The sequence below is a fragment of the Podarcis melisellensis genome (genome assembly GCF_964234715.1).
Source record: "Podarcis melisellensis genome assembly, chromosome: 2".
Taxonomy (NCBI): Eukaryota; Metazoa; Chordata; class Lepidosauria; order Squamata; family Lacertidae; genus Podarcis; species Podarcis melisellensis.
Genome location: NC_138529.1, coordinates 71,791,119 through 71,815,410, shown reverse-complemented (window position 1 = coordinate 71,815,410; position 24,292 = coordinate 71,791,119). Strand labels below are relative to the sequence as shown.

At 42.6% G+C, this 24,292-nt stretch overlaps 1 protein-coding gene across 3 annotated transcripts in view; it reads left to right on the top strand.

Annotated features, from left to right (window-relative positions):
• DCAF1 (DDB1 and CUL4 associated factor 1) overlaps window positions 1-22,391 on the top strand; it is a 53,523-nt gene extending 31,132 nt beyond the window's left edge. For 2 of the 3 annotated variants that reach the window (XM_081900223.1, XM_081900222.1), the window contains exons 17-24: window positions 232-316; window positions 3,629-3,862; window positions 4,867-4,960; window positions 5,895-5,999; window positions 6,888-6,961; window positions 7,150-7,254; window positions 15,449-15,701; window positions 17,741-17,921. In XM_081900223.1, coding sequence (XP_081756349.1) covers window positions 232-316; window positions 3,629-3,862; window positions 4,867-4,960; window positions 5,895-5,999; window positions 6,888-6,961; window positions 7,150-7,254; window positions 15,449-15,701; window positions 17,741-17,844 — 1,054 coding nt within the window. In that variant the 3' untranslated portion in view covers window positions 17,845-17,921. Of the gene's footprint in view, window positions 1-231; window positions 317-3,628; window positions 3,863-4,866; window positions 4,961-5,894; window positions 6,000-6,887; window positions 6,962-7,149; window positions 7,255-15,448; window positions 15,702-17,740; window positions 17,922-21,419 lie in introns of those variants that run through there. The other variant, XM_081900224.1, reaches the window with a different exon arrangement.
• The last annotated feature ends 1,901 nt before the right edge of the window (window positions 22,392-24,292 follow it).

The following is a 24,292-nucleotide window of genomic DNA, read 5'->3' as shown; positions in this document are numbered from 1 at the left end:
ATTTGAATGCATATTAGGCAGATGACAGATAGGTAAAGATTGCCCTAGTAGTGAATATAGCTGGGTTTTATAGTAGCAGAGGAGTGACTATATTTTATGATTAGCTCAAGAACCAATATATTCTGTATTATGTGATGCAATAATGGGTTAAAAGGTGCACAAAATGACTGTTGAGAAACATTGTTGCTTTGATCTCTTACTGAGTATTGAACATTTGATTCTCCTGTGCAGGCATTCCTTCACAGACGACCACTATGTGGAATTCAGCAAGCACTCTCAGGACAGGGTTATTGGCACAAAGGGGGACATTGCCCATGTAAGTATCACTTTTAAAATCTCCGAAGCCAATTTAATATTCTCTGTGTAAGCATGTTGTAGCCATTTGCATGCCAGAACCATATCTTATGGGAAGAACTTTGAAACATTGCATAGGGTGGGGATGAGGAACTCGTGGTGCTCCAAATGTTATGGCTCCACAGCTCCCATCAAACCTGATAGTTTGCCATGCTGGCTGGAACTGATGGAAGTTGTAGTCTTATCAACAGCTAAAGGACCACAGATTTATCATCCTTGGCGGTATAGGATGAGATTAATACTGAACAAGTTTGGTGAACTGAAATAAAAAATGAAATTCAGTAGCCCAACCATAGCTATTACGTAACAGAAGTGCTCTGTAAATGAGCTAGAGAGGGCTAACTAAGCTCTGATCAAAACAAAATTTAATAAATAAATAAATAAATTCCTTCCAGTAGCACCTTAGAGACCAACTAAGTTAGTTATTGGTATGAGCTTTCATGTGCATGCACACTTCTTCAGATACGAAACTCTGACGTTGCTTGAAAGAGATCTAGCAATTAGTTCAAATGTGCCATGGATAGATCTGGTGATGGAACTTGCTTCATGGAGGATGGATCAGATGACCTTTGACCTCATTGGCTCATTAATGTCCAATGGTGAAACCTGGGCCCCTCCTGGGTGTTATGCCTGCCCTTCCTTTGGGGATCTAGTTGTAAAGGTAAAGGTAAAGGTACCCCTGCCCGTACGGGCCAGTCATGTCTGACTCTAGGGTTGTGCGCCCATCTCACTTAAGAGGCCGGGGGCCAGCGCTCTCCGGAGACACTTCCGGGTCATGTGGCCAGCGTGACGAAGCTGCTCTGGCGAGCCAACACCAGCGCAGCACACGGAAACGCCGTTTACCTTCCCGCTATAAAGCGGTACCTATTTATCTACTTGCACTTAGGGGTGCTTTCGAACTGCTAGGTGGGCAGGAGCTGGGACTGAAAGACGGGAGCTCACCCTGCCGCGGGGATTCGAACCGCCGACCATACGATCGGCAAGTCCTAGGCACTGAGGTTTTACCCACAGCACCACCCGCTTCCCCTAGCCTAGTTGATTCATCATAAAGGACATTTTCTGGATTGTTTCCTAGGACACATTCACCTGGAAATTATTTCCTCCCCCCCCCAATATATAATTTAATGTTTCCTCGTTGGTTTAAAAATAAATTGTTAGAGATTTTAAAGAGAATCTGTACTTTATTTTAGGATGAATGAAAATGAGCCAGTAATTTTACTTTTCTAGTATAACATATCAAATATTCTTTGTTCTGAGGAGTTAGAAGCAATCTGAAGGTGGCAGTGTCAAGCAGAGTTAATCTCGGGGACTGTTTTACTTTAGGAAGACAAATGTCATAAAGCATAAATCTATTCAAATTCTTCACAATTTTCCTTGCCCTTTTGTTGATTTCCCTATATATTTGCATTTAAACAAAGTATTATTTCTATGTTGCTCTGCTGTGTTCTTTATCTTAGCCTTCAAAAGAAATCTGATCTTACCTCATGATCCGGTCATTTGGGAGGCAACAGGCTAAAAAAATGTATTCTTAGCTTTGGCAAAGGGAAATTAGTGTTTAAAGGATCCCGTACATAAAATGTATCTGAGAGAAGGGTAAAAGAAACAAATTCAAATGTTCAGCGTATGGTTTGATTTCCAGTTAAGCATCTATATGAAAATAATTTTAAAGAAAACAAGTCTGCAAAAATCTTTTTAGCATATATGTCAGAATGGTAACTTTTCATTTTGTGACGCTTTTTCCACCATGTGGTACATGGAATCCTTTATAGTAGTCTGTTTCATTACCCATGATCCCTAATCTCAATTAGGGATTTCCCCCCCCCCCCCCCCGTAATGGATTGAGACTCTGCACCACTGTTTTCTGAGCAGCAGCCTTTACTTCTTGGTCAGTTTGCACATTCTCTGGCAATTAAGAAAGAAATTTCCATCGTAAATGAGCAGTAGTGGATGCGCTCCTTAGGTTACACTGCTCTAGAAACCTCATGCATTGCCAGTTTGGATAGCTTACGTGACTTGTGAAAGGTTGTTCTTGGTTGACTCGTTTAAAATTTGAAGCAATCTCAGAAAACATTCCTGTATTGAAGCAGAAAGTACAAATTGGCAATATTACTATTTAGTATCAGCTGTGAGCAAAGTGCTACACAGAGCGCAGAAGTAAGAAGCAGTGAATCTGCAGCAATTTATGAAAAGCAGCTGAAATAAAAATTAAATTGTTTTCTTAAATTTACAGCACACTCACCCTGTAACATGTTAAAAGACTAGCATATTTTTATGGCATAGGCTTCTGTAGACTAGGATCCATCTTATAAAAGCTTATTCCGTAATCAGTAGTCTTTAAGGGTGCTGCAAAATTCTTAACTGATTTTGCCGTGACATGCTAACATGGCTACAACAACGGAACAACACAGGTTTGGTCCTTTGTCCAATAGGTTTGTTTCTTCAGTTATTAAGAAAAACAGTGTAGTGCCATTTTACAATGTTTTTTTTTTATTCTTTTGCTGCTTTTTAAAAAGAGGATTATGTAAATTTAAAAGACACTTTGTTGTTGAGAGTATCAAGGTATAGGAAAAATGATTTAATTCAAGAGCTAGGAAATAAATGCAGGGGACTCTTTGATACTTGTGAGGTTCCTGCTACTTGTTTTCCCTGATTGGTGACTGTGGGAATCTAGGAAGAGACAACCCTTCTTAGAATTCTTAAAATGTACTCCTAACATGGCAGTAGGTAGCAATGCAAATAATTCACCTACTGTTACATAAGCTTAGCAAATGAAGCATACCACCTGCCTCTTAACCTTACTGTAGGTAGGCTTTACGCAGTACAGTGGACCCTTGGGTTACGTTACCTTCGGGTAACGTAACCTTTGGGTCGTGAACGTGGCAAACCCGGAAGTGGGTTTGCCACCTGCACAGAAGCGCTCTACAGTGCTGTGCGCATGCGCAGAACAGGCACCTCCAGTTACAAAGATTTTGGGATATGGCCGGGCCTCTGGAACAGATCCCGTTCGTAACTGGAGGTACCACTGTAATGCCCTTTGATTTCTCTCTAACCCATTAGTGTCTGTAATGATTTCTGGGCATTGTCAGAATACAGAATGAATTCACTGAGCACTCCCACAGAGACTGATCATGAACTTGTAAATTCTGAGCAAACTCAGGGCAGGTGGTTGTCTGCAAAAAATGATTTTGACACTATTGCACATACTTTTGTTCTCTTTAGATGCAAACGAATTGCAGATCTTGACTATTTTCTTTTCTTCTTTTTAATCCAAAAGATCTATGATATTCAGACTGGCAACAAGCTGTTAACTCTGTTTAATCCAGATCTTGCAAACAACTACAAGAAGAATTGTGCCACTTTTAACCCCACAGACGACCTTGTCTTAAATGATGGCGTCCTTTGGGATGTCCGCTCTGCACAGGCTATTCACAAGTTTGATAAATTCAACATGACCATCAGTGGTGTTTTTCATCCAAATGGGCTGGAAGTCATAGTCAACACAGAAATTGTATCCTTTGTGCCTGAGCTGTGACTCACACAATGATCTTAAGGAGCTTGGCGTGCTGAACAAATGATTGCAGAATGTGGTATAATGTTTCTTGTTTTATCGGGTGAAGTGCAATAATAGGATTCTTCAAGATAGGGCAGTAGCTTGGATTAGTAAGTTTGTTGGCTACACATATTGCAATGCCAATTTGGGCCCTCCTGTTCAAAGTGGCTAGGACAAAGCACTTTGCAAGGCAATATTGTAAAGTCGAATTCAGAGAGTCATTGTTGTCTGATTCTCAAATATTAATGAGGGTGGCAGTTCGGAATTGGGCCAGGGAGGAAGATTGGACAATCAGACCTAAGTGTAGGAGTAGACCAGCCTTCTGTAACCTAGTGCCATCATCCCTGATCTCATAATGCAGACCATTGGCCATCCAGGTTGGCACTGACGGGAGTTCTAGTCCAAAACAATGACACTTGCTTGAAGAAGGCTGGGCTAGAGGAAGTCCTAGATACTGGGAAGTCCAGCTTGATCTTGGTGGCAGCTTTGCCACTGGCATTTTCTGTAACATCTATCAACAATATATTTGGCATTAAATGGTAAAGGGAACCCTGACCATTAGGTCCATTCGTGGCCGACTCTGGGGTTGCGGCGCTCATCTCGCTTAATTGGCCGAGGGAGCCGGCGTACAGCTTCCGGGTCATGTGGCCAGCATGACTAAGCTGCTTCTGGTGAACCAGAGCAGTGCACGGAAACGCCATTTACCTTCCCACCAGAGTGGTACCTCTTTATCTACTTGCACTTTGATGTGCTTTCAAACTGCTAGGTTGGCAGGAGCAGGGACCAAGCAACGGGAGCTCACCCCGTCGTGGGGATTTGAACTGCTGACCTTCCAATTGGCAAGCTGAAGGCTCTGTGGTTTAACCCACAGTGCCACCCGCACCCCATTATTCACATGCTAATTGCTGCTGCAGGTATTGCAACAGATGATTGCGTGGATTATTCCCTAACACGTTCCCCAGTGGGACCTGCGAACTTTCCACTTGCTACACACAGTGCCAGCCTTGGATCAGTGCCGTGTCGTCTTCAACCATACTGGAACAGTCATGTATGGAGGTAAGATGCCCATTAGTAAGATGCCTGTTCCTATGTTACTTTGTGGTAGTTAACAAAAACATACACAGTCCAGGCATGCAGAATTGCATGTTTTGGCACTAAAAAAAAGGCTCCTGGCTCAGCTGTGTGAGTACAAAGCCTTCCTGCAGAGTTCCAAAGGAGGGCTGAAACTTTGCAGCGGTTTGACTGACTGGTTAGTTTCTGCTACTTGTAGAAATACAGAAGGGATGCTTGCTGGTTCCTGGGGGCCTTGCATATATGTTCTGTTTGGTTCCTCCTTCTCCTCATTTTCTAGCACTTCTTGCTGTTACCCTGATATCTCATTCCCTCTTCCAGACTATCCGTTTCCCCACTTGTTCCTTCCTCTTCCTTACAATTCAGCCGTACTCACCTACTCAGTTTTCTTTGCTCTCAAGCCCATCCTTCCCAACTCAAAGCCTATGCATACTTATTCAACAGGTAGCTCAAATTCTTCAGAGAAAAACGCTACAATTTCTCTATCCTTTTTCTGAATATGCCAGTCCATTGGTCTATGGCAGCCTTCTTCAACTTGGTGCTCTTGAAATGTTTTGGATTGCACTTTTCTTTAGCCCTAGCCACCATAGCCCAAGGGTCAGGGGCTATGGGATTCATAGTCCCAAACATCTGGAGGGCACCGGGTTGGGGAAGGCTGCTCTAGTTGGTTCCATTCTCCTTGTTTCAGTGTCACATGCCCTTTGCATGCAGAAAGCACCAGCTTCAGTCTCCCACATCTCCAGGTTGGGCTGGCAATGCCACCTGCCTGTAACCATGGAGAACTGCTGCCAGTCAGTGTGTACAGTACTGAGCTCGATGGACTATTAGGCTGGCTCAGTAAAAGGCAGCTTCCTATGCTCCTAAAACAATTTTAGACCATCAGAAACGGCTTACTTAAACACCTTTTCCCCTTGATCAGCAATGTTGCAGGCCGACGATGAAGATGATCTTCTGGAAGAGAGGATGCGGAGTCCCTTTGGATCATCTTTCAGGACTTTCAATGCAACAGACTACAAACCAATTGGTAAAGATTGTGCTTGCGCTTACCTGAATTTATATTGAGCAAAACTACGTACAGTGGTACCTTGGGTTACATACGCTTCAGGTTACATACGCTTCAGGTTACAGACTCTGCTAACCCAGAAATAGTACCTTGGGTTAAGAACTTTGCTTCAGGATGAGAACAGAAATCGTGCTCCGGTGGCATGGCGGCAGCGGGAGGCCCCATTAGCTAAAGTGGTGCTTCCGGTTAAGAACAGTTTCAGGTTAAGAACGGACCTCCGGAACGAATTAAGTACTTAACCTGAGGTACCACTGTATATTACTTTCACTTCCTTTGCAGAAAGCTTCTAGCTTGCTTCCTGGAGAAACGGCCATAGATATCATTACACCTCCTTTTAAGAATGCAGTTGTGGTTCAGTTTCACCAAAAAGGATTTCCTTGTGAACAGCTAGGGAAAGAAGGGGTTGCACCAAGAGGACCAGAACCCTCCTCCCCTGTCTATATATGTAAAACAAGGCAATGCTTTGAAATCATGCTCATCATGGAGAGATTTATTAAAAGGTTACACTATGCCTGATATGTTTTTGCCTGTAGCTTTGAATGAATCATCCTGTTAGTGCAAGAAAAATGTTTTTGCTCTGAAGAAGGTGATAGACTGTTAGGCACATGGTTAGCTTAGTCAGAGCATAAGATTATTAATCTCAGAGTCGTGGATTTGAGCCCCATGTTGGGCAAAAGATTCCTGCGTTACAGAGTGTTGGACTAGATGACTCTTGTGGTCCCTTCCAACTTTACAATTTGATGATTTAATACATTTCTCAATTTTTTGAGGTTTTCTTTGTTTCTTTTTTTGGCTTTCAGCATCTTTTGTCTTGGCTAAATGTGGATTAAAACATGTGTTCTTTTCCAGCCACCATTGATGTGAAAAGGAACATATTTGACCTGTGTACAGACACAAAGGACTGTTACTTGGCGGTGATTGAGGTAAATGTCTTTTTCTTGCATTACAAGAACCAAACAAGGTAATCAAACAGCTGTTCAATTGTAAGTGTAGGTGTGTAACTGGGATGGAGAGATGATGATGATGATGCAGGTGGTGTTGCTGAATTTGTCAGTCCAGCATGTTGGATGGAAGCTAACCTACCACACTTGGTATCTGGTTCCTGTTTCAGAACCAAGGAAGCATGGATGCCATGAACATGGATACTGTCTGCAGGCTCTACGAGGTGGGCAGGCAGCGTTTGGCAGAAGATGAGGAGGATGAGGAGGAAGACCAGGTAGCATATACAAAATGTCTCCTTTGTTAAACTTTTTAGAAAAGCTTTGAAAATAGCTTTTAAGGGTGGTATCCAACTAACATCTCGGGAAGGAAACCTAGAACAGATTTGTAGGGTGGGGTGCAAGGAGTTGTGCAAGTGGGGATCCCTGGGCTGATGAAACACACTGCGTAGCACTACACTGGGTGCAACCCTAAATCTTTATTGTATATTATTTATCTTACATGGTTTTGGTTTGTTTTAACAGACAGCACACTAAAGCAATTTTGAGTTGAGTTCTGATGAGTGAAGTACCTTGTATTTGTTGAGCTGCAAGCAGGAACAGTTTTTTGGTGTCCCTTATTTTTGCAGTAGTGATATTAGTTGTTTGTCTTCACTTTTTTTTTGTTAATTGCTTTTACTATGTTAATAAGTGATTGAATGAATCAGTCGCAGCATGCCTAAACTAAGCAACCAAATGAGTGGCTCTGTTCAGGAGGTGAATGAGAAAAGAGAGAGTTATTAATATGTCTTCTCGTGGTGATTTATGGATTTTCCTGGCACTCACACAGCAGCTACATTTCCAACAATCAAATAGGTGGACTTCCTTTGCAGTGGGCCAATGCATACTGTGGAAATGAATCCAGAGCTGCTTAAGAGATTCTGCTTTTTCCTTGTGTATTAGGACCATTGTTTCACAGATATACTCTATTGTAGTTAACTCTTAAAATGGCTAAAATACTGTTGCTGCTTAGGGTTGCAGAAAGTAATGTGACTTCCTAAGTTTGGTACATTTCTTTGTGCCAAACTGTCTGCCAAATGATTCTGTATGGTTGTTGGTTGGATTGTTTTTGCTTGTTTGTTCCAGGGTAGAAATACCATCAGTGTTTACAATAGAAACAAAGTCAAAGCTGCAGTCATGGCAGAGGAAAGTTGAAACCTTTTTCTTTTTGCTTAACTCAGAATAAAATTACTTTGCTTGGTTTCAAGGTATGTCATTTAGATTAGGATGCTCGGAAACTTTCTCATTGGGCAGTTATTTGCTCTTTTATTGTAAGGAGGGGTGGAATTAAATATTTTGTCTGTTCTTGACCTCCTATAATCCATTTAATTGAATGCTTATTGTTACACCCACCCATCAGAAACTCCTACGTCCCCAGTCCTGATTTGAAAGTTGAACGTTTTCCTCAGGCAGCAGATAGCTTTACATTATAAGTTCAAATGTTGGTGTTCCAATTTGTTTTGAGTCTTGGGGAAATCGGCTCTGCGTCTCTCTTAATTAATTTTTCCAAGTATGAAGTTGTTGCTTTAAACCATGGTTGTTCAAGCAATGGAGCTATGACATCAGAGCCAATGCTGGCTTCCCAGAGGTGCCTAGACCTGGTGGCACTTCTTTGCTTTACAGCAGTGATTTTTGCGCCCTCGTCTGTTCATGCTTGCTTGCTTCCTGCAGAATAAATGGACAAAATGAGGTGTCAGATGCAATGAGTTGTCAAGCCTGGAAGAAAGTCTGTCCAGCTGTATAGAAGCCCCTCTCATTTGCTAGGGGCATGCTGGAGGGTAAGCCAAATAATAAAGATAAAGAATGATTTGAGCAAAACAGTGTTGTATGCAGGGAGTTGGAAGAGATGACCCTTAGGGGCCCTTCCAGCTCTACAATTCTGTGAGTCTATGATTATTTATAGGAAATTGGCAGGTTTGTGTGTAAGCCCCCCCCCCCCCACTAGGCTTTAGTAAACCCTGTTCTTACAAGTTGTAGTTACAATTTCAGCCCCACATATTTTCGGTACTTCTCCACTGCTGCTCTGCAAGGTATTCAGAGTTATTCTTAATTTTAAGAGAGATGTTGTCTTTTGGAGCCAAAATGCTAAGAGTTATATCAGAGCGTAGTAGTTTCTGTTCCTGCTGTTTTGCTAGCTGTTTTGCTGTCTCCCGCTGCCAATGTAGAAAGCTTAGCTACTGCATTGCCTAGGGGTGATTACGTAGTGTAGAGCTAAACTGGAAAGGAAGAAGAGATAAGACATCACAAAATAGAGGAGCTGTGTGTTGTGAGGTGTGTTCCCTGCCACTTCCTGTACAACTCTTTGGAGCTGTGCCAATTCTTCTAGCTCTTCATTTGCCATTTGGACTGCCAGGGATGAGAAATGGGGACTACCGGTGTTTCTGAAACTTGAAAAAAAGTGTTCTGTCTGGAATCACTCTTGGTCTTCTTCCATCAAGTAGGCCTTGGGTGGATGAATCGTTCCTAGTACTGTATGGCTCCCTTAGTTGAAGCCCCACCCCCCCAGCTAACCTCTGTCTAGCTTTTAGGTACAGGATTTCCCCATCTTGCTTTGTTCACTATCTACAGTTGGAGGTATTCGGGGTCAGGGGGTAGGACAGGGAAATTGCCAGCTTCAGGAGAGAGGCAAGTGCTGATTCTTCTTCCACCTTAGTTCTTTCACATCCCTTGGAGACATATGCCTTTAAGAGCATCACGTCAGTGGCCAAGATCAACCTTTTCCATAGTTCAGCTATTTACACGCAACCCGGAAACTGGATAATGTTCAGTCTGTGGAGAGAGGTATGGGTCTTGGCCATGACCACCGTTCTGTTTAAATGGTTGCATCAAGTATCCAATGCCAATTGGAAGCAGGTTCTTTGCGTTAGAAGACCACCCTGTTCTCAAGAGTGTGGGATAGCTGGTTACTAAGTGATACCTGAAAGGTACTCTGCACGTGTTCAGGGCATTCTCAGCTGAGCCGAGTCTTAGCATCCAACTTGTTCTGTAGTGCAGCCCAGTTTGTGTGGTGCTCTCATAGTGTCAATAGTTGGTGTGGCCACTCTACCTCAGTGGTACATAGATCCAGCCACTCTTGCCTGTTAGTCTTGCTCAGCGTGCATAATGCAGTACAGTTAAGTGGCTGAGGCAGATTGGGGGCTTGTTGGCAAAAAGGGATGGGCCTATGCATGTGGCTTACCTGACTTCTGCCAATAAATCCTTCCTTTGAAGCATGACATGGTGACGTCTTAGGGCCTCACAGGGCTGTGGTGAAAGTGATCAAGAAAAACCCAGGTCCTACCACCTTTCCTATAATAGCATGGTATGGGTTAAATGATTCTGAATGGCCCCATCCATTTTATCATCTGCTAGAATGGAAAGGTAGCTAATGTAGGTAGCCTTGCAGAGAGATCCAAATTATTTATAAATGCAACTATTTGAGGAACTTGATATGGATAACTGCAGGTGAGTCTAAAATCCCTCTTAGTGCAGAGACCAGGTGGTCATCTTAAGCAAGAGATGCACCCACTTGTGACAAGCTGTTCCAGCCCATAATCATTTTCAGTGCACCGTAATTCAAGGCTTCTTTTCCTTTCACCTATGTCGTTCTCATTGGGAGAATTGAGGCATTGTGCTTGGTGTAGCACAATAGACTTTTGTGAGGGGTATAGTCATCTGAACTGTTAGATTATGGACCTTAATTGCTTGTTACTTGTAAGTGGATGTTTTCTTCTCTAGAATGGTGACTTTGAATACTTAAGACTTTGCCTTTCCGAAAGGAAAACAGTATAGCACCTCTAAAAGGTAGGCCTGAATATCCACAGCAGCGTGGTCCGCCACATGCAGCTCTTGAGGCTTTTTTGGGCAGCCTCTGGCAACGTTTGACGCCCCTTCCCACAGCCCTCATGCTGCCTTCCCAAAGCTGGATAAACACCCAATAATAAATAATAAACAAGTACCAAATAAACAGTCCCCACAGGTACATAAATTAGCAGTTGATCAGCAATCACTTAACAGTGTAGTGAGCTGATACTGTTGGCAGAACTCTAATGGCTATCCACAGGTGTACTTAATCACATACAATTCCAGGAAATTTAAAGATTCAGTATCCAAAATCAAGCACGGTATCCAAGCAATTCACAACTGACCATTTAATGCTCAAATATTAGTTTTTCAACGACTAGCTCACTACGGATCACTTTGTACACACAATTAACTAAAACTGAACAGATTTATTCCGTAGCAGAGTTTCAGTATAAAGGCATGCCTGACACATTTAACAGAAGTGAAGCTAGTAGTGTAGGACTTTTGAAAAATCTAATTGGTTTAGTATTAATTTATGAATTATGAGAGTGTGGGGGGTTTTTTTGGAGGGGGGAATAAAAGGTTGGCCTTAAGTTTGCCTTGTCTGGGAGCATCAGATGCTGTCCTATATCAGATGAAGCTATTTGTCTGTATAGCTCAGTGCAGTCTGTACAGGTTGGCAGTCACTCTCCAGGGTATCAGGATATTACCTTGCCTGCTGCTCCCTGGTCCTTCTAACTGGAGATGCTGCTGGGACTGAACCTTCTCCAGGCACAACAGGCACACCCTGCCTTTGGGCTAAGGGTCACTCCCTGAATTTGCTGCCTAAAATAAAGGCAAAACGTGTGTTACATATCGAAACAACTTTTGCAACTTAACGGTAGATAGGTGGTTACTGTTTTAACTGGCTAAAGCTGTAGAATGGCAATAACTGTGTTTTATCTCTTCACCCCAATTTGGCACCTATGACAAATTGTTTGCTGTGTTGCGTGTGTCCCATCTATCCATGTCTTCTGGGTCTGCATAGAAGCCTATGGTAAGAATCTTGCTCAATGTGTACTAATATGCCTAGTCAGTTCTGCGTCTTGTTTTCAATGACCCATGAGGAATTTGAATGTACACAGTTGCGAATGGGATCCGTTCCAGAGACCCGTTCGCAACATGAAAAGAGTGCAACCCTCAGTGGCGTGTCTGCGCATGTGTGGGTTGCGATTCACCGCTTCTGCGCATGCACGTGACGTCATTTTTGCACTTCTGCACATGCGTGAGCGGCGAAACCCGGAAGTAACCCTTTCCAGAACTTCCGGGTCGCCGTAGGACATAACCTGAAAGAACGTAACATGAAGAAAACATAACATGAGGTATGACTGTACTTTTTTGAAAGCTAAAGGTAAAAAAAAAGCCACTAAAATATTTTTGTCTGGAGCACATTCTATAATGATCAAAGAAGCAAATGAACTCAAACTTGGTGTGGGTTGAGGAAAGGATTAGGGATAAGGTAGAGTTGTGAAGGCTTGGGGGGAGAGGAACCGTTTCTCACCCCCACCCATCCCCATTTTTTCCCTGGGTATTCATGCCTCCACAATAAGGTTTGGGAAAGACACAGGAAGGAAAGTAACAATACTGTTTCTACTTTAGTACTGGAAAAGCAGTAAGACTATTCAGAGAGGGCATAGTTTTATTTAATACATTTCCTCCTCACCTTTTAGGGCAGCCATTAAGATGAACATACATTGTGATTAAATGAAGGATAACAAACTTTATATGAAATTGAATTCATTTATTGCAGATTGGAACATATAACATAATAGTAAAAACACATTCTGTGAGGGAACTCCATTTATATTTTATGTATAGATATATACAGGCTGATACACACAGATGTGTATGTATAGTTGTGTATGTCTGTAGAAGCAGAATAATTGGTTTTACTGGCTGCAGATGGTTTGGATGTAGCAATAAACCATGGTTTACAGTTACGTTCATGAATTTTGGGCTTACGTGCTCCCTCTCTCACCTCTCTTCCTCCAGTATAGTTGCAAGGCGATTGGAATTATTGTTTGTGTGGACTTATCTAATGTAGACCACAAATGAAGCCAGGTGAAATTGTGGTCAAATGTGTTGAAGAACCTCTGTTCCGTTGTTGTATGTTCCATCTGTTAAGAATTTTATGTCTTCACTCGAGTTCTCAAGAGACCAAAAGGGTGGAAAATGATGCTTTATAAAATAAGAGTCACATTCTCATAAAAATAGTTTAGCTTTTCTGTGGCAGAAAACAGTTAAGCTATAGAAGGAATATAGACTCAGTATTACAGAATAATTTAAAACCCCAGTTAATGGAAGGAAACATAAATTAGGATAAAGAAAGAGGTCATGGTAGAAAGGGAATTGATTTTCCTGAAACTTGGTATTTTTCAGGAGCTGTTTGACTAGAGAAACTCTCGCAAGGTGACTTTATGTACATACTATGGGTTGAATGCAGAGTTAGTCATACATAGTCGACTTGTTAAAACCAGTGAGACTTAAACAGCTATACTTTACAAACCTAAGTTTCATTGATTTCAGTGGGTTTACTCTATGTCTGGATCCAACTTTATGCTGCTGTAGGGTCTAGAAGAAACGTAAAGGAACTATGAAGACTTCTTATTCAGATGTATTGTGCAGGAAGTGTTTGGGAGTGCTTGGGAGATGTAGTACTATACAACTACTAAGTGTTAGTTTTTGCCTATTGATCAAAAGCCAGATTTTTATTTGTACGGTACAACTTGTAGTTTACTTGTAGGCCTAGGAAGATAAGTTTCTCTCTAAAGAGGGATCCCTCTCCTCTTCCAAGACATGGATTCTAAAACATTTTCTTCTACCAACCAGTATTGTTGGGATGCATTTCTAGTCTGAGGTGTTCCCGTTGGTTAATAATTTTGTGATTAGGACATGCTGTTTTTTGCGTTGTGAGGTGGTCAGTTGTATGGAAACAAAGTATAGGAATATAATACGATGGGGAGATCTGCTTTCTGCAAGCTGAAAAAGATGTTTTTCCACAGAGGGTGCCTGGCATATTCTTGACCAAACAAGGGTGTGTTTCACTGAGAAACTTGTAAGCTTGTTTAATCGGAATCTCCTTCCTTGTAACATCAGGAAGAACTTTCTGATTGTCAGAGCTGTTCAACATTGGAACTGTCTCCCTCAGGCGTTTGTGGACTCTTCTTCCTTGGAGGTTTCTAAGCAGAGGCTGGATGGCCATCTGTCATGGATGCTTTAGCTGAGATTTCTGCATTGCAGGGGGTTGGACTAGATGACCCCTGGGGTCCCTTCCAACTCTACAGTTCCATAATTCTAGTGTGCATTTGTTGAAGGCTTGTGAGATTTGAATATATGCCATAAATAAAACTTAAAGAACTAATAATCACTATTTGCTGTCATTGATTGTACGTTACCGGATTGTGCTTAGAGTGTGAGTTTTGGAGTGCATAATACCTGTCACTTCAGCTTTGTCCGTTTGTCTGTATGCAGTCTTGAAGAAGGTGCGTGCTGAACAGGGTGAAATGAAACTTCAGGTGTGAATCTTTTAATTACAATAGCCAGCAACTAACACTTATTTTTCTTAGGTGATTGCAGGTTCAGGTGGATTGCAAACAAAGCAAGCAACCAGGAGACCCTTGCTTCCTGGACTCTGGAGGCTCTCATTAGATCTCACAAGGCCATTTGAAAAAACCTTTTTTAAAAACACACACACACACACATATATATATGAGAATAACATGCAACGGCAGAAACAGTTTTTCAAGCTTTGCTTCCAGGGCTGTGGGATGGTCGCACAAGGCCTCTGGGGTGCTCCAGTGAAATTTTGTGGGGCCGTCTCATGAGATCTTGGATGGCCCTGATCTTGAGAGATTTCAAATGGCGAGGGTGGCTCTGGGTGTCATTCTGACTTTGCACAAAGTTGCCTTTGCACGTGGACCACCCAGAATGTACATTACGGGCCTAGTATATCAGTATACAAGTCCTGATGATCTTGTTGAGAAGAAGTGGCATTGGGAACCTAGTTCTAGGAACCCTTTTCTCTGTTAGCAACTAATCTTAGCAAATGGGTGGCATTCAGTTTGTGAGCATGTGGATTGTCTTTTCTTCTCCTCAGTGGGAACTAGCCGTGTGTGGAAAGCATAAGAAATTTGTCAGTGCTTGTCTCTAGTACAGTTACTTTCCTCATTAGGACATAACGGAGATCAACAACAACAAAACCCACACTCAGGATCACCCTCTCATTCACAAAACCTCTCTCTCCTCATTGTTTCACCTTGAATGGGATTGATGTTATATAGGGCAAAACCAGATTAAGCTCTTTATGTTCTTTGCCAAATATCCTCTTCTGTGTTGTCTTTTGCTGTGTTGCAAATAACAGCTTTTAAAAGATTGTACTGACTACTTCAAGGTAGTCAGGCTTCTGTTGAATTGAGAAGCACATACAAAGGCCATGTGGTGCTAGCTAACAACCTTTTGCTCGCGTAACAATAAAAATACATTTAAAAAAAACAAAACCTGAAGAGGGATGTTATTCAGGAGGAGCCAGTGGCAGCACACGTATCTCTGTTACGTTGCTTTCAGCCCTTTCAGTTTTTGTTTATTTTAATGGTTTTCTTGATATCTCTTCAGGAGGAGGAAGAACAGGAAGAAGATGATGACGAGGATGAGGATGACACAGATGACCTTGACGAGCTGGACACTGACCAGCTTCTAGAGGCTGATCTGGAGGAAGAGGAAAACAACGAGAATGCAGGAGAGGATGGAGAAAACGACTTCTCGCCTTCTGATGATGAGGAGCTGGCCAACCTGCTTGAAGAGGGAGATGAAGGAGAAGATGAAGACTCTGACGCTGATGAGGAAGTTGAGCTGATCCTCGGTGATAGTAAGTATACATAGGGAGAAATTAACTCTTTGGGGGATTCCAAAGGGTTAAAAGGTCCAGGGCAGACCAAAGATACCAATCTGAAGAAGTGTGCATGCACATGGATGCTTATACCCAGAACACACTTAGTTGGTCTCTAAGGTGCTACAGGTTAAAGGTAGTGTAAGCACTGCACTGCCTAGTGTGCAGGTCAGATTCCTTGGTCCCAGATTCCTGAATTAATTTTAGCTAACTCTTATAGGACAACAACTCCACTCATGTGACAAGCCTGATAGCTGTGCATGCAGGTTGTTACTTGGCGGCATGATGTTTGTAGCGTACATGTGCCTTAAACATTTTTACCTATGCTACTAAACTGGAACCAAGTCCAGGTTCCCAGGCACCTGCAAGTGGCTGTTTGAAGATGTGTGGTGTGGATGTGGCTCACACTTTATGTATTTATTGGTGATCTGGCAGTAGCCAGGTTTGCCATGCAATTGTGAAGTTTCCCATTGCTTTCCTGAGAGTAGCAACTGTAAATCGTTGGTGAATGAGAATTGCTGAGATGCTCTAGCAATGGAGCTGTGGGAGAGCCTGGGGCATAGTTTTTCCAATAGTGTGTAGTTGTCAGTTAGTGGGACTTATTTCCATGTAAACATGCCACAGGCTCAAGCTGCAGTAATCCCCCAATCAATACTCCACGCAGCACGGCAGAAGCAAGTCAAATATAGCCAATGCTACCTTCCTTTAGCCTGCCTGTCACTGGCTTTGTAAAATTAAGCATGCAGCTACACAGAAGTTCCCAGAGGCTTGAAAGCAGCATGAGCCAGCAAGTTGTGTTGCTGCCTGACCGTCCTGTGTTTGAAGTTGCTGCATCCGCCCCATACTGCCCCCCTTCTCTCCCCCCCCATTTTTTTTAATCTCCTGTTTCAAATGATGTCTCCAGCCCAGCTGACCTACTGCAGCTCTTTCTCTCTAAAAACATTTTCTTGAAGATCAGCAAGGGATGGGGATTGAGAGGTGCAAGGGATGGAGCTTGAAAGTTGAGGGAAATAGGGTTATTTGGAAAGTGTCAGGAGCAGGTGTGTGAGAAGACGGTATTGGATTGGATAGCTTGTGCTTGGAGAACAAACTTGGTTCCATCTGTATGGAATGGTGGCAAGAGGGATTAATCTTACAGGGGAGCCATGCTAATGACCTGAAAACAGCCCCCCCCCCCAAAGCATCACAGATACTTGTGTCTGTCTGTTAAGGGGACAGATAACTGTTGCTCAGTGTAGTGGGTAGGCATTCAGTACATGCTCAGAGGTGGCTTATTTATTATTACATCCTGTATTCTGGGATTTAACACTGGTAAAGTGAGACAAAAATTAAGTACATGGCAGGCATGGGCATCTGAAGGGAGTTAAATGCCTTTTCATGTATGTGCTGAAGACATGGGTGGTGGTGGAGTGGTGGACCTCTACATTGCAGGGATGGAGTGTTTCTATTGCATAGAAAGAAGATGCAACAGTGCTTTAAAAAGAGGGTGGGAGGGGGAAAAGGAGGAAAGGGAAGAGATGGATAGACATAGACAGTGTGAGAAGGTGATCAGGCTTCCTGGAAGCTATGTCACCTGCACTGGAATCCTCTTTCCTGCCCTTTGATTGCATGTTTTTCATTGCAGGCAGCAGTTCCTCAGTTCTGAGGGAAATGCAGTCTGCTCATTCTCAGAGGCACTTTGTGCATTACGTCACAAGAAAGTTAATCATTTATGTTGGAGCAAAATTCTTAAATTTCACAACTGGTGTGCTTGTGTGTGTAATCTTGGGAATTTAAGGTAGTCTTGGTGGGGGAAGCTATGGGTGGGGGGAGAGAGAGGCTTCCCTTCAGTGAAATCGCTGGAACCTTTGCTGTTAATTTCAGCAGAGGCAGGACATCGGATGCCTGGAAGGTGACGTGTTGCTGGGAGTGTTTGAGAAGACAACCCTCTGTCCCAGTCTGGTCCCGTTTCCGTTCATCCTGAGCTAAAATGCTTTTGCTAGCAGACTCATGTGTGCTCTTCTCTTGTTTTGTTGTAGTGCCGCCCTGCTTCTCTGCAATCAGGCACATGAACCTGGGGGCAAGCACCCTGTCAGGTCTCCAGCGATTTTCTTGTTTATTTGTCAGTCCTCTATGTTCTTAATGGTGGTAGGTATTTTGTTCATATCCCACCAGGACATGTTGCAGAGCTCTAATTAAAAGATGGATTGTATCTAAAAAGATGCTGTGCAATTGTTGTACATTACTGGGGGAAATAAGCCCATTAGAGGGTTCTGGATTGCAGCTGAAAAAATAGCCTGTGCATTCCAGCAGAAGCTAGTGATGCCAGAAAGGGAGCATTACTGAAAGTATTTGTTTTTTAATAGTTTCATTGCATGGTTTCCCTGCCTCTTCTCACATCTAGGCAGCTTCCTTCCAAAGTCTCACAATATGCAAACACAAATAAACAGCTCCACCTTCCTGTTGTCTCTGTTCTCAGGCAGAACATGCGGTTCTGTGGATCTGCTTGTTCCATATCACAGGTCCTCCCAGTTGCTTCTGTCTAGCATCTGTCGTGCAAAATAAGTATTTGGCTGACATTGCTCTTCTGGGGACTTTTTAGTGTGAAGCATCACGAAAAACATGGGAGGTGGTGGTGGAGGATGCACTTGCAAGAAGGGGTGGTGATGGTGGGGAAATGTGGCACTGGTGGGGCATTTTGGGAGGAGTGTGTGGAAGCAGAGGGCAAGCATTGATAGCATGCAGGAATAGATTGGCATATTTACACTTCGGGAGGATAAGTATGTATTCTGCGTAGTAAGCAGATGACACACGCTAGAATGCTCACTTCATGCAGATGCCACTTGGTTGCTGAACGTTTAAAGGAATTTAAGTGCTCCTATTCATCTATTATCACACTCAAATGAAGATGTATTCACAGGTCAGACATCATCTTTTTCCTTGGGATTGGTTTGCAGCCTGGTTGTCTTTTATGGGGGCACACTAGCCAGCTAAACTGTTTGCTGTTTCTAGTCCTCGTTTTGATGACTTTTATGCAGCATTAGCTGTGAGCTGGTTTTAAGTCCATTTCACACATGCCCTATCAATAACTGTTTATGTGTGGGTTTGATTAGTTGGGTGGAATGGAAGAGAGGGAGAGAGTATGACAGAGAGAAAAATAACAATAATTATTCAGATGGAGGAAAATCCTGGATTCTAAACGTTTGTGATTGGATCTTGAAAGTGCAGATCATGTAAGCTGCAAACACATTTACAGTGCAATCTTATCAATGTGTACTCAGGAAAAAAATCTAGTTGAATTTAGTGGGGCTTTCGTCTAGGTAAGAATGTAAAGGAGATTTAGACTCTGATTTAAAAATGATTACTTAGAGCTATAACTGTTACATGGAAAAACTAGTAGAGAGAGGAAAAGGAGTCCAATAAACCCACATGGGATGGAACTAGGGATTAATGGTCCACAAAGGAGTTAAACGCTTACATTCAAAGGAATAGAGATGAAAGAGAAGCTCAGGTGGACCCCCTCCACAGCCATTCCAACCATGACATTAAAACGAGGCTTTTCCTTTAAAAAAAAAAAGCTGTGTAAATCTGGTGTGTGTGTTTGTGTGTTCCCATGTGTGCTTTATTGGTACCTCCTTCTCAGAGTTAGTGCCTTTCTATCTGCCTTGCAAAAAGACTCTTCTTTTCACCGATGCTCAAATCCCAGGGGCATCATCTCATGTAGACAATGGTGCACACTTCATTATTGTATCAGATTCCTGAACTGCTACTTTCAAATATACCTTTGCAGAGTTCCCTCTGAAGAGCACCGTCGGCCAATATCCACTCCACATACCCTGAAAAAGACCTGCCCGGTCTTTTTTCTGCTGGTATTCTGGCAGGAGGTGGTTTTTGTTGATTTCAAGAAAGTGTGTCCTTGAAGATCTCATCAAGGACTCCGTTAGGAAAACTAGGGGTTAGGAATTGCTTGTGAATGTGCTTGCGTTTCTTCAGAGTTGTTTAGGTGGATCCTGCTGATGAAGACAACTCTTCCATATCCTAGACAGATTTTATACAAGAGTTAGGGGAAAAGGCCACCTGAATGATCACTGAGTGTTTTTCCCCCTGTCCCTTGAGCTGTGGTGTGGTACCAATCAACTTACCAAGAAGCAAGTACTATTTTGGAGACAGAAATATTGCACATAATTCACGTCACCCAGTTGCCCTCTTGTAGACTTTACTGTATCCCAACAGCAGCTTCCCTTGTGGCTGGTTTACCTTATACTTACTATATGCTGGGTGAGGAAAGTCGCTCAAGAAAAGAGGTACTCGCTTCTGTTTTGAGCTGGGCCACTTGTGCTGATTCTGCCCTCCTTCTGTTTGTGCAAAAAAGGGGGTGCACAGCAGCAGGGTTGTACAAAACAGCTCATTCATTTGTCTCCCTTGTTTGAAGCAAAATAAAAAAATTCCTTCCAGTAGCACCTTAGAGACCAACTACGTTGAGAGGGTGGGAAGGGGTATTACTCAGAAGGGTGGTGGGAATGGGTGATTGGCTGATAGGTGTGGTAAACCTGTTGACCCTCCCCACCCTCTCACTATATAGAAGGGTCTGGTGACTTCTGTTTCAGTGTATCTGAAGAGGTGTGCATGCACACGAAAGCTCATACCAATAACAAAATTAGTTGGTCTCTAAGGTGCTAGGGACGTGGGTGGCGCTGTGGGTTAAACCACACAGCCTAGGACTTGCCGATCAGAAGGTCGGCGGTTCGAATCCCTGCGACGGGGTGAGCTCCCGTTGCTCTGTCCCAGCTCCTGCTAACCTAGCAGTTTCAAAGCACACCAGTGCAAGTAGATAAATAGGTACCACTCCGGTGGGAAGGTAAACGGCATTTCCGTGCGCTGCTCTGGTTCGCCAGAAGCGGCTTAGTCACGCTGGCCACATGACCGGAAGCTGTACGCCGGCTCCCTCGGCCTATAGAGCGTGATGAGCGCCGCAACCCCAGAGTCAGCAACGACTGGACCTAATAGTCAGGGGTCCCTTTACCTTTACCTTTAAGGTGCTACTGGAAGGATTTTTTTATTTTGTTTCGACTACGGCAGACCAACACGGCTACCTACCTGGAACTCTCCCTTCTTTGGAAAGTCTTTAAAACTTCCATTGTATTTAAAAACAGTCCAAAACGTTTCTTTTTAAGATATAATAGAAATAAGCAGTTACTTCAGCTGTGTTTGTGGATGTGAAGGACAGCTGATTGTAAGGTGGCAACTGCTTGTCTAAATTGACTCTCCTTGGTAGTCATTCTCCTCTGGTTGCGTTGGTCAGTTAAATCCTGTCCTTGCCTTTCTCCCTAAATAGTATACGCTTCAGCTTAGGAACAATATATTGTACCCATGCTGTGTCTCTGGAAACTCACCTTGTTTTAGTGCCCGTTGCATCTTTTACTCCCACTACAGAGGATTTTGGAGCTACATACTGATTCTCTAGAGTGTTTTCAGTAATTCCTGAAGGCATCTCACTCTGGTGGTAAGTATTCTCTTTATAATGAGGAGCTGTGCCTTGGCTTGTGGTGAAACAGTCCTGTTTTGCACATTGTTTATGGTTTCTAGATGGCATACCACTCTAAAGGGTGCCTGTGCATGGTCTTTCGTATTTGACTTGGAACAAGTTACCCTGCTTTGGTGTCTTTTTGACATATCAGACTTTGCATTGCTCAAATAACCCATTTGTCCCCTTTCCAGCTGACAGCTCAGATAATTTGGATTTGGAAGATGACATAATCTTATCTCTGAATGAGTGAGGAGTGGCCACCCCACAGGATGTTGGCAGCAGGAAAGCTCCGTTCTCGGAAGCCAGGAGGCCAAATCCAGGAGGTGATACTGAGCAGCCGCTCATATCCTAATTCTTGGGAGACCCATCTAAAGAACTCTAGCCCTTCTGATCTTGCAGTGGACAGATGCAGGCTCCTGACACATCTGGAACCTTCCTACCAAGAGAGCCAGGGGCTTGACCTTTATTTTTCTCTGCCTTTTTATTTTTGGTTTTGAGGCTGAGACATGACTCTCCTCTCCACGGGGAGTTCCGAAGATATTTCACAATATATTTTCTTTGTATAAAGTTCTTTCCTAAAGAACAGAAATAGTTTTATATGAAACAAAAAAAAAGGATAAAAAACAAAACAGGCAGGTATTATAAAGAGGGTATGGATTTGTAATCTTCTAATGTTTAGTCACTATGACGAGTTTCTGGGGGATAAATAAGTTTAAAAAGGGCATTTTTACTGAAAAGTGTGGCAGGCAGGGTGGGATTGAATCATGGATTGTAAAAGCTGTAGGTGATTTTTATTTTGAACATAATTTTTTAATGGATGTGTTGCTACCTGCTGTGAAATGTTCGGGTTTTTGTTTTTTTTGTCTGATGACTCCTGACAAAAGCCCTGCGAGTTCCTGCTATAGTAGCCATGGCAGAAGACTAGAGATCCCGTTCTGTCTTGCTCAGAATCTGCCATTGCTGGAGATGAAGGACTCTAGTTTACAAGCTCCTAGCCTCACCCCCTTCCTACATATTTTTGTGTTTGGAATTTTAAATTTTTATTTTTTTCCCCTTTCCCTTTTGCCCTTGTGTGAAAACTACAAATCGAAGGCCTTTTTTTTCTTTAATGTAAATTGTATTTATTAAAAAAATAAATAAAATCCAAGTCCTGTCTGTTTGTAGCTCTGAGCTGCTGTAGTATACGTTCGTTGCCTTTGCTGGTTCCTCAATCTGCCTTCAGTGCTACTTTGCACCTGAATGCATGACCAAGGCAGGGTTATTCATATAAGAAGTGTGACTTCACATGCACGAATGTATCTGGACATTCAAGAGAGTGATGCTATCAGTACTATCCCCAAAGATTTTTAAGAACAATGGTCCATACGTTTATCCCAGGAGGATCATGTTCAGTGAAATCATGTGAGAGGTATCCCACACAGTTCTTCTGGGTTCTGATTCCTATATTATCATGCAATGATGGATTGCATTCCTGGGAAGGGAAAGGGAATACCTATTTTCATATGAAGTTGAGTTGCTTGTCTCGCTAACTCAGGTGTGGGGAACCTTTGGGCATCCAGATGTTACTGAACTACAAATCCCAACAGTCTCAGCAAGCTTGACCCAATGTGCAGGGGTGATGGGAGTTATATCTCAGCAGCAGCAGCTGCTGGAAGGCCAAAAGTTCCCCAAACCCGGTTTAAACAAATAACTACAATACTAGTGGCAGATATATAGGCAACTTTATTTTGGTGAAGTGCACCTTTAAGCCCAGAGGTTGGATGCTACAAGGGAATTTAAAGGCCACTAATTGCTGGTATTGCCTGTCACGAACCTATTTGTAATGAGGAGCACTGCAGGATGCAAAGCATCTGCTGGACCGGTCTTGGGTTTGCTACTCACCCTCTCCCAGCAATTGGAGTAAAATAGTCACTGGGATGGTTGCATTTATTAGAAACCCCTGCATGCAACCCAGTCATGGAAATGGATTAAACTACCTTCTATCCTTTCTTCCTGTGGCTCCACTCCATTTATAACTGAGCAGATTGACTTACTGCATTGCGGGCCTTAGAAATAAAATTTAGACCACATAGGTGGTGGTAAAGGATGAAGTAATGTTCGCAATGGTCTTAGGTCAGTGCTTGATAAAACTGCAGTGGAATCATACCCTCACCACTACTCTCCTTTGGCTATGCTTATGTTTCATGTGACTAGCGAGTCTGCATTTAGACTTCCATTTGCTTGTATCAGAACAATGGTCCCATCTTTTTCTGTTTCTTCCTACCACCTGGTTAAAATGTTTAGAAACAAAAATATATTACAAAGATAACTTTTGCAAATAGCATTTGTGAAGTGAATATTCTTCAGAATCTAGAAAAAGTTGACGTTTTTGCGCATATATCTCCTTGATATTACTGTATCACATGTTGACTACTTTTTTGAAGAGATTTAGAAGCGCACAAACAAAATCCATCTATTTAAATGTTTTGGAGCGGATATGGAGAACGTTTGGCCTTCCGAAAGTTGCTGAAGGATGACTGGCCATTAGCCAGGCTGGCTGGGGCTGGCGAGTTGTGGTCCAGCAACATCTCGAGAGCCAGAGGTTCACCTACATCTATCTTAGAGCTGTTCAGAACTGTTTTCTGGACCCCTTGTGATTTTTAACCAATAGTAGACAAAAATTACATACATAAATGGGACTTATCCTGCTCAATATACCCAGGTGTTCCCTTTTTACAGTAGAGTGGTCAGGAGGCTACCACTGAACAACATTTACTAGCATCGTTTGCTGTGCAAAAGAGGGCTCTAATCATGTTAGTCACTTGGTTAGTGAGACTACTGGAAAATTGTATTTTAACAACTCACGATGTGGTTAAAAAGAATAAAGAACTAACACTAACAAATGAGATAAGGTGGGAGTTCATACAAGACCAACCTCTAAATCACAAGCTGGTATTTCTTGCAGGTAACCTTTCAGAGGCAAAATTTAAAAATTGTATTCATTGACAATTTACCTCTCTTGGACGCTTTAATACACACCTTAAAATATGTTTTAAACACCACATGGCTGGCTTAGAAATAATTA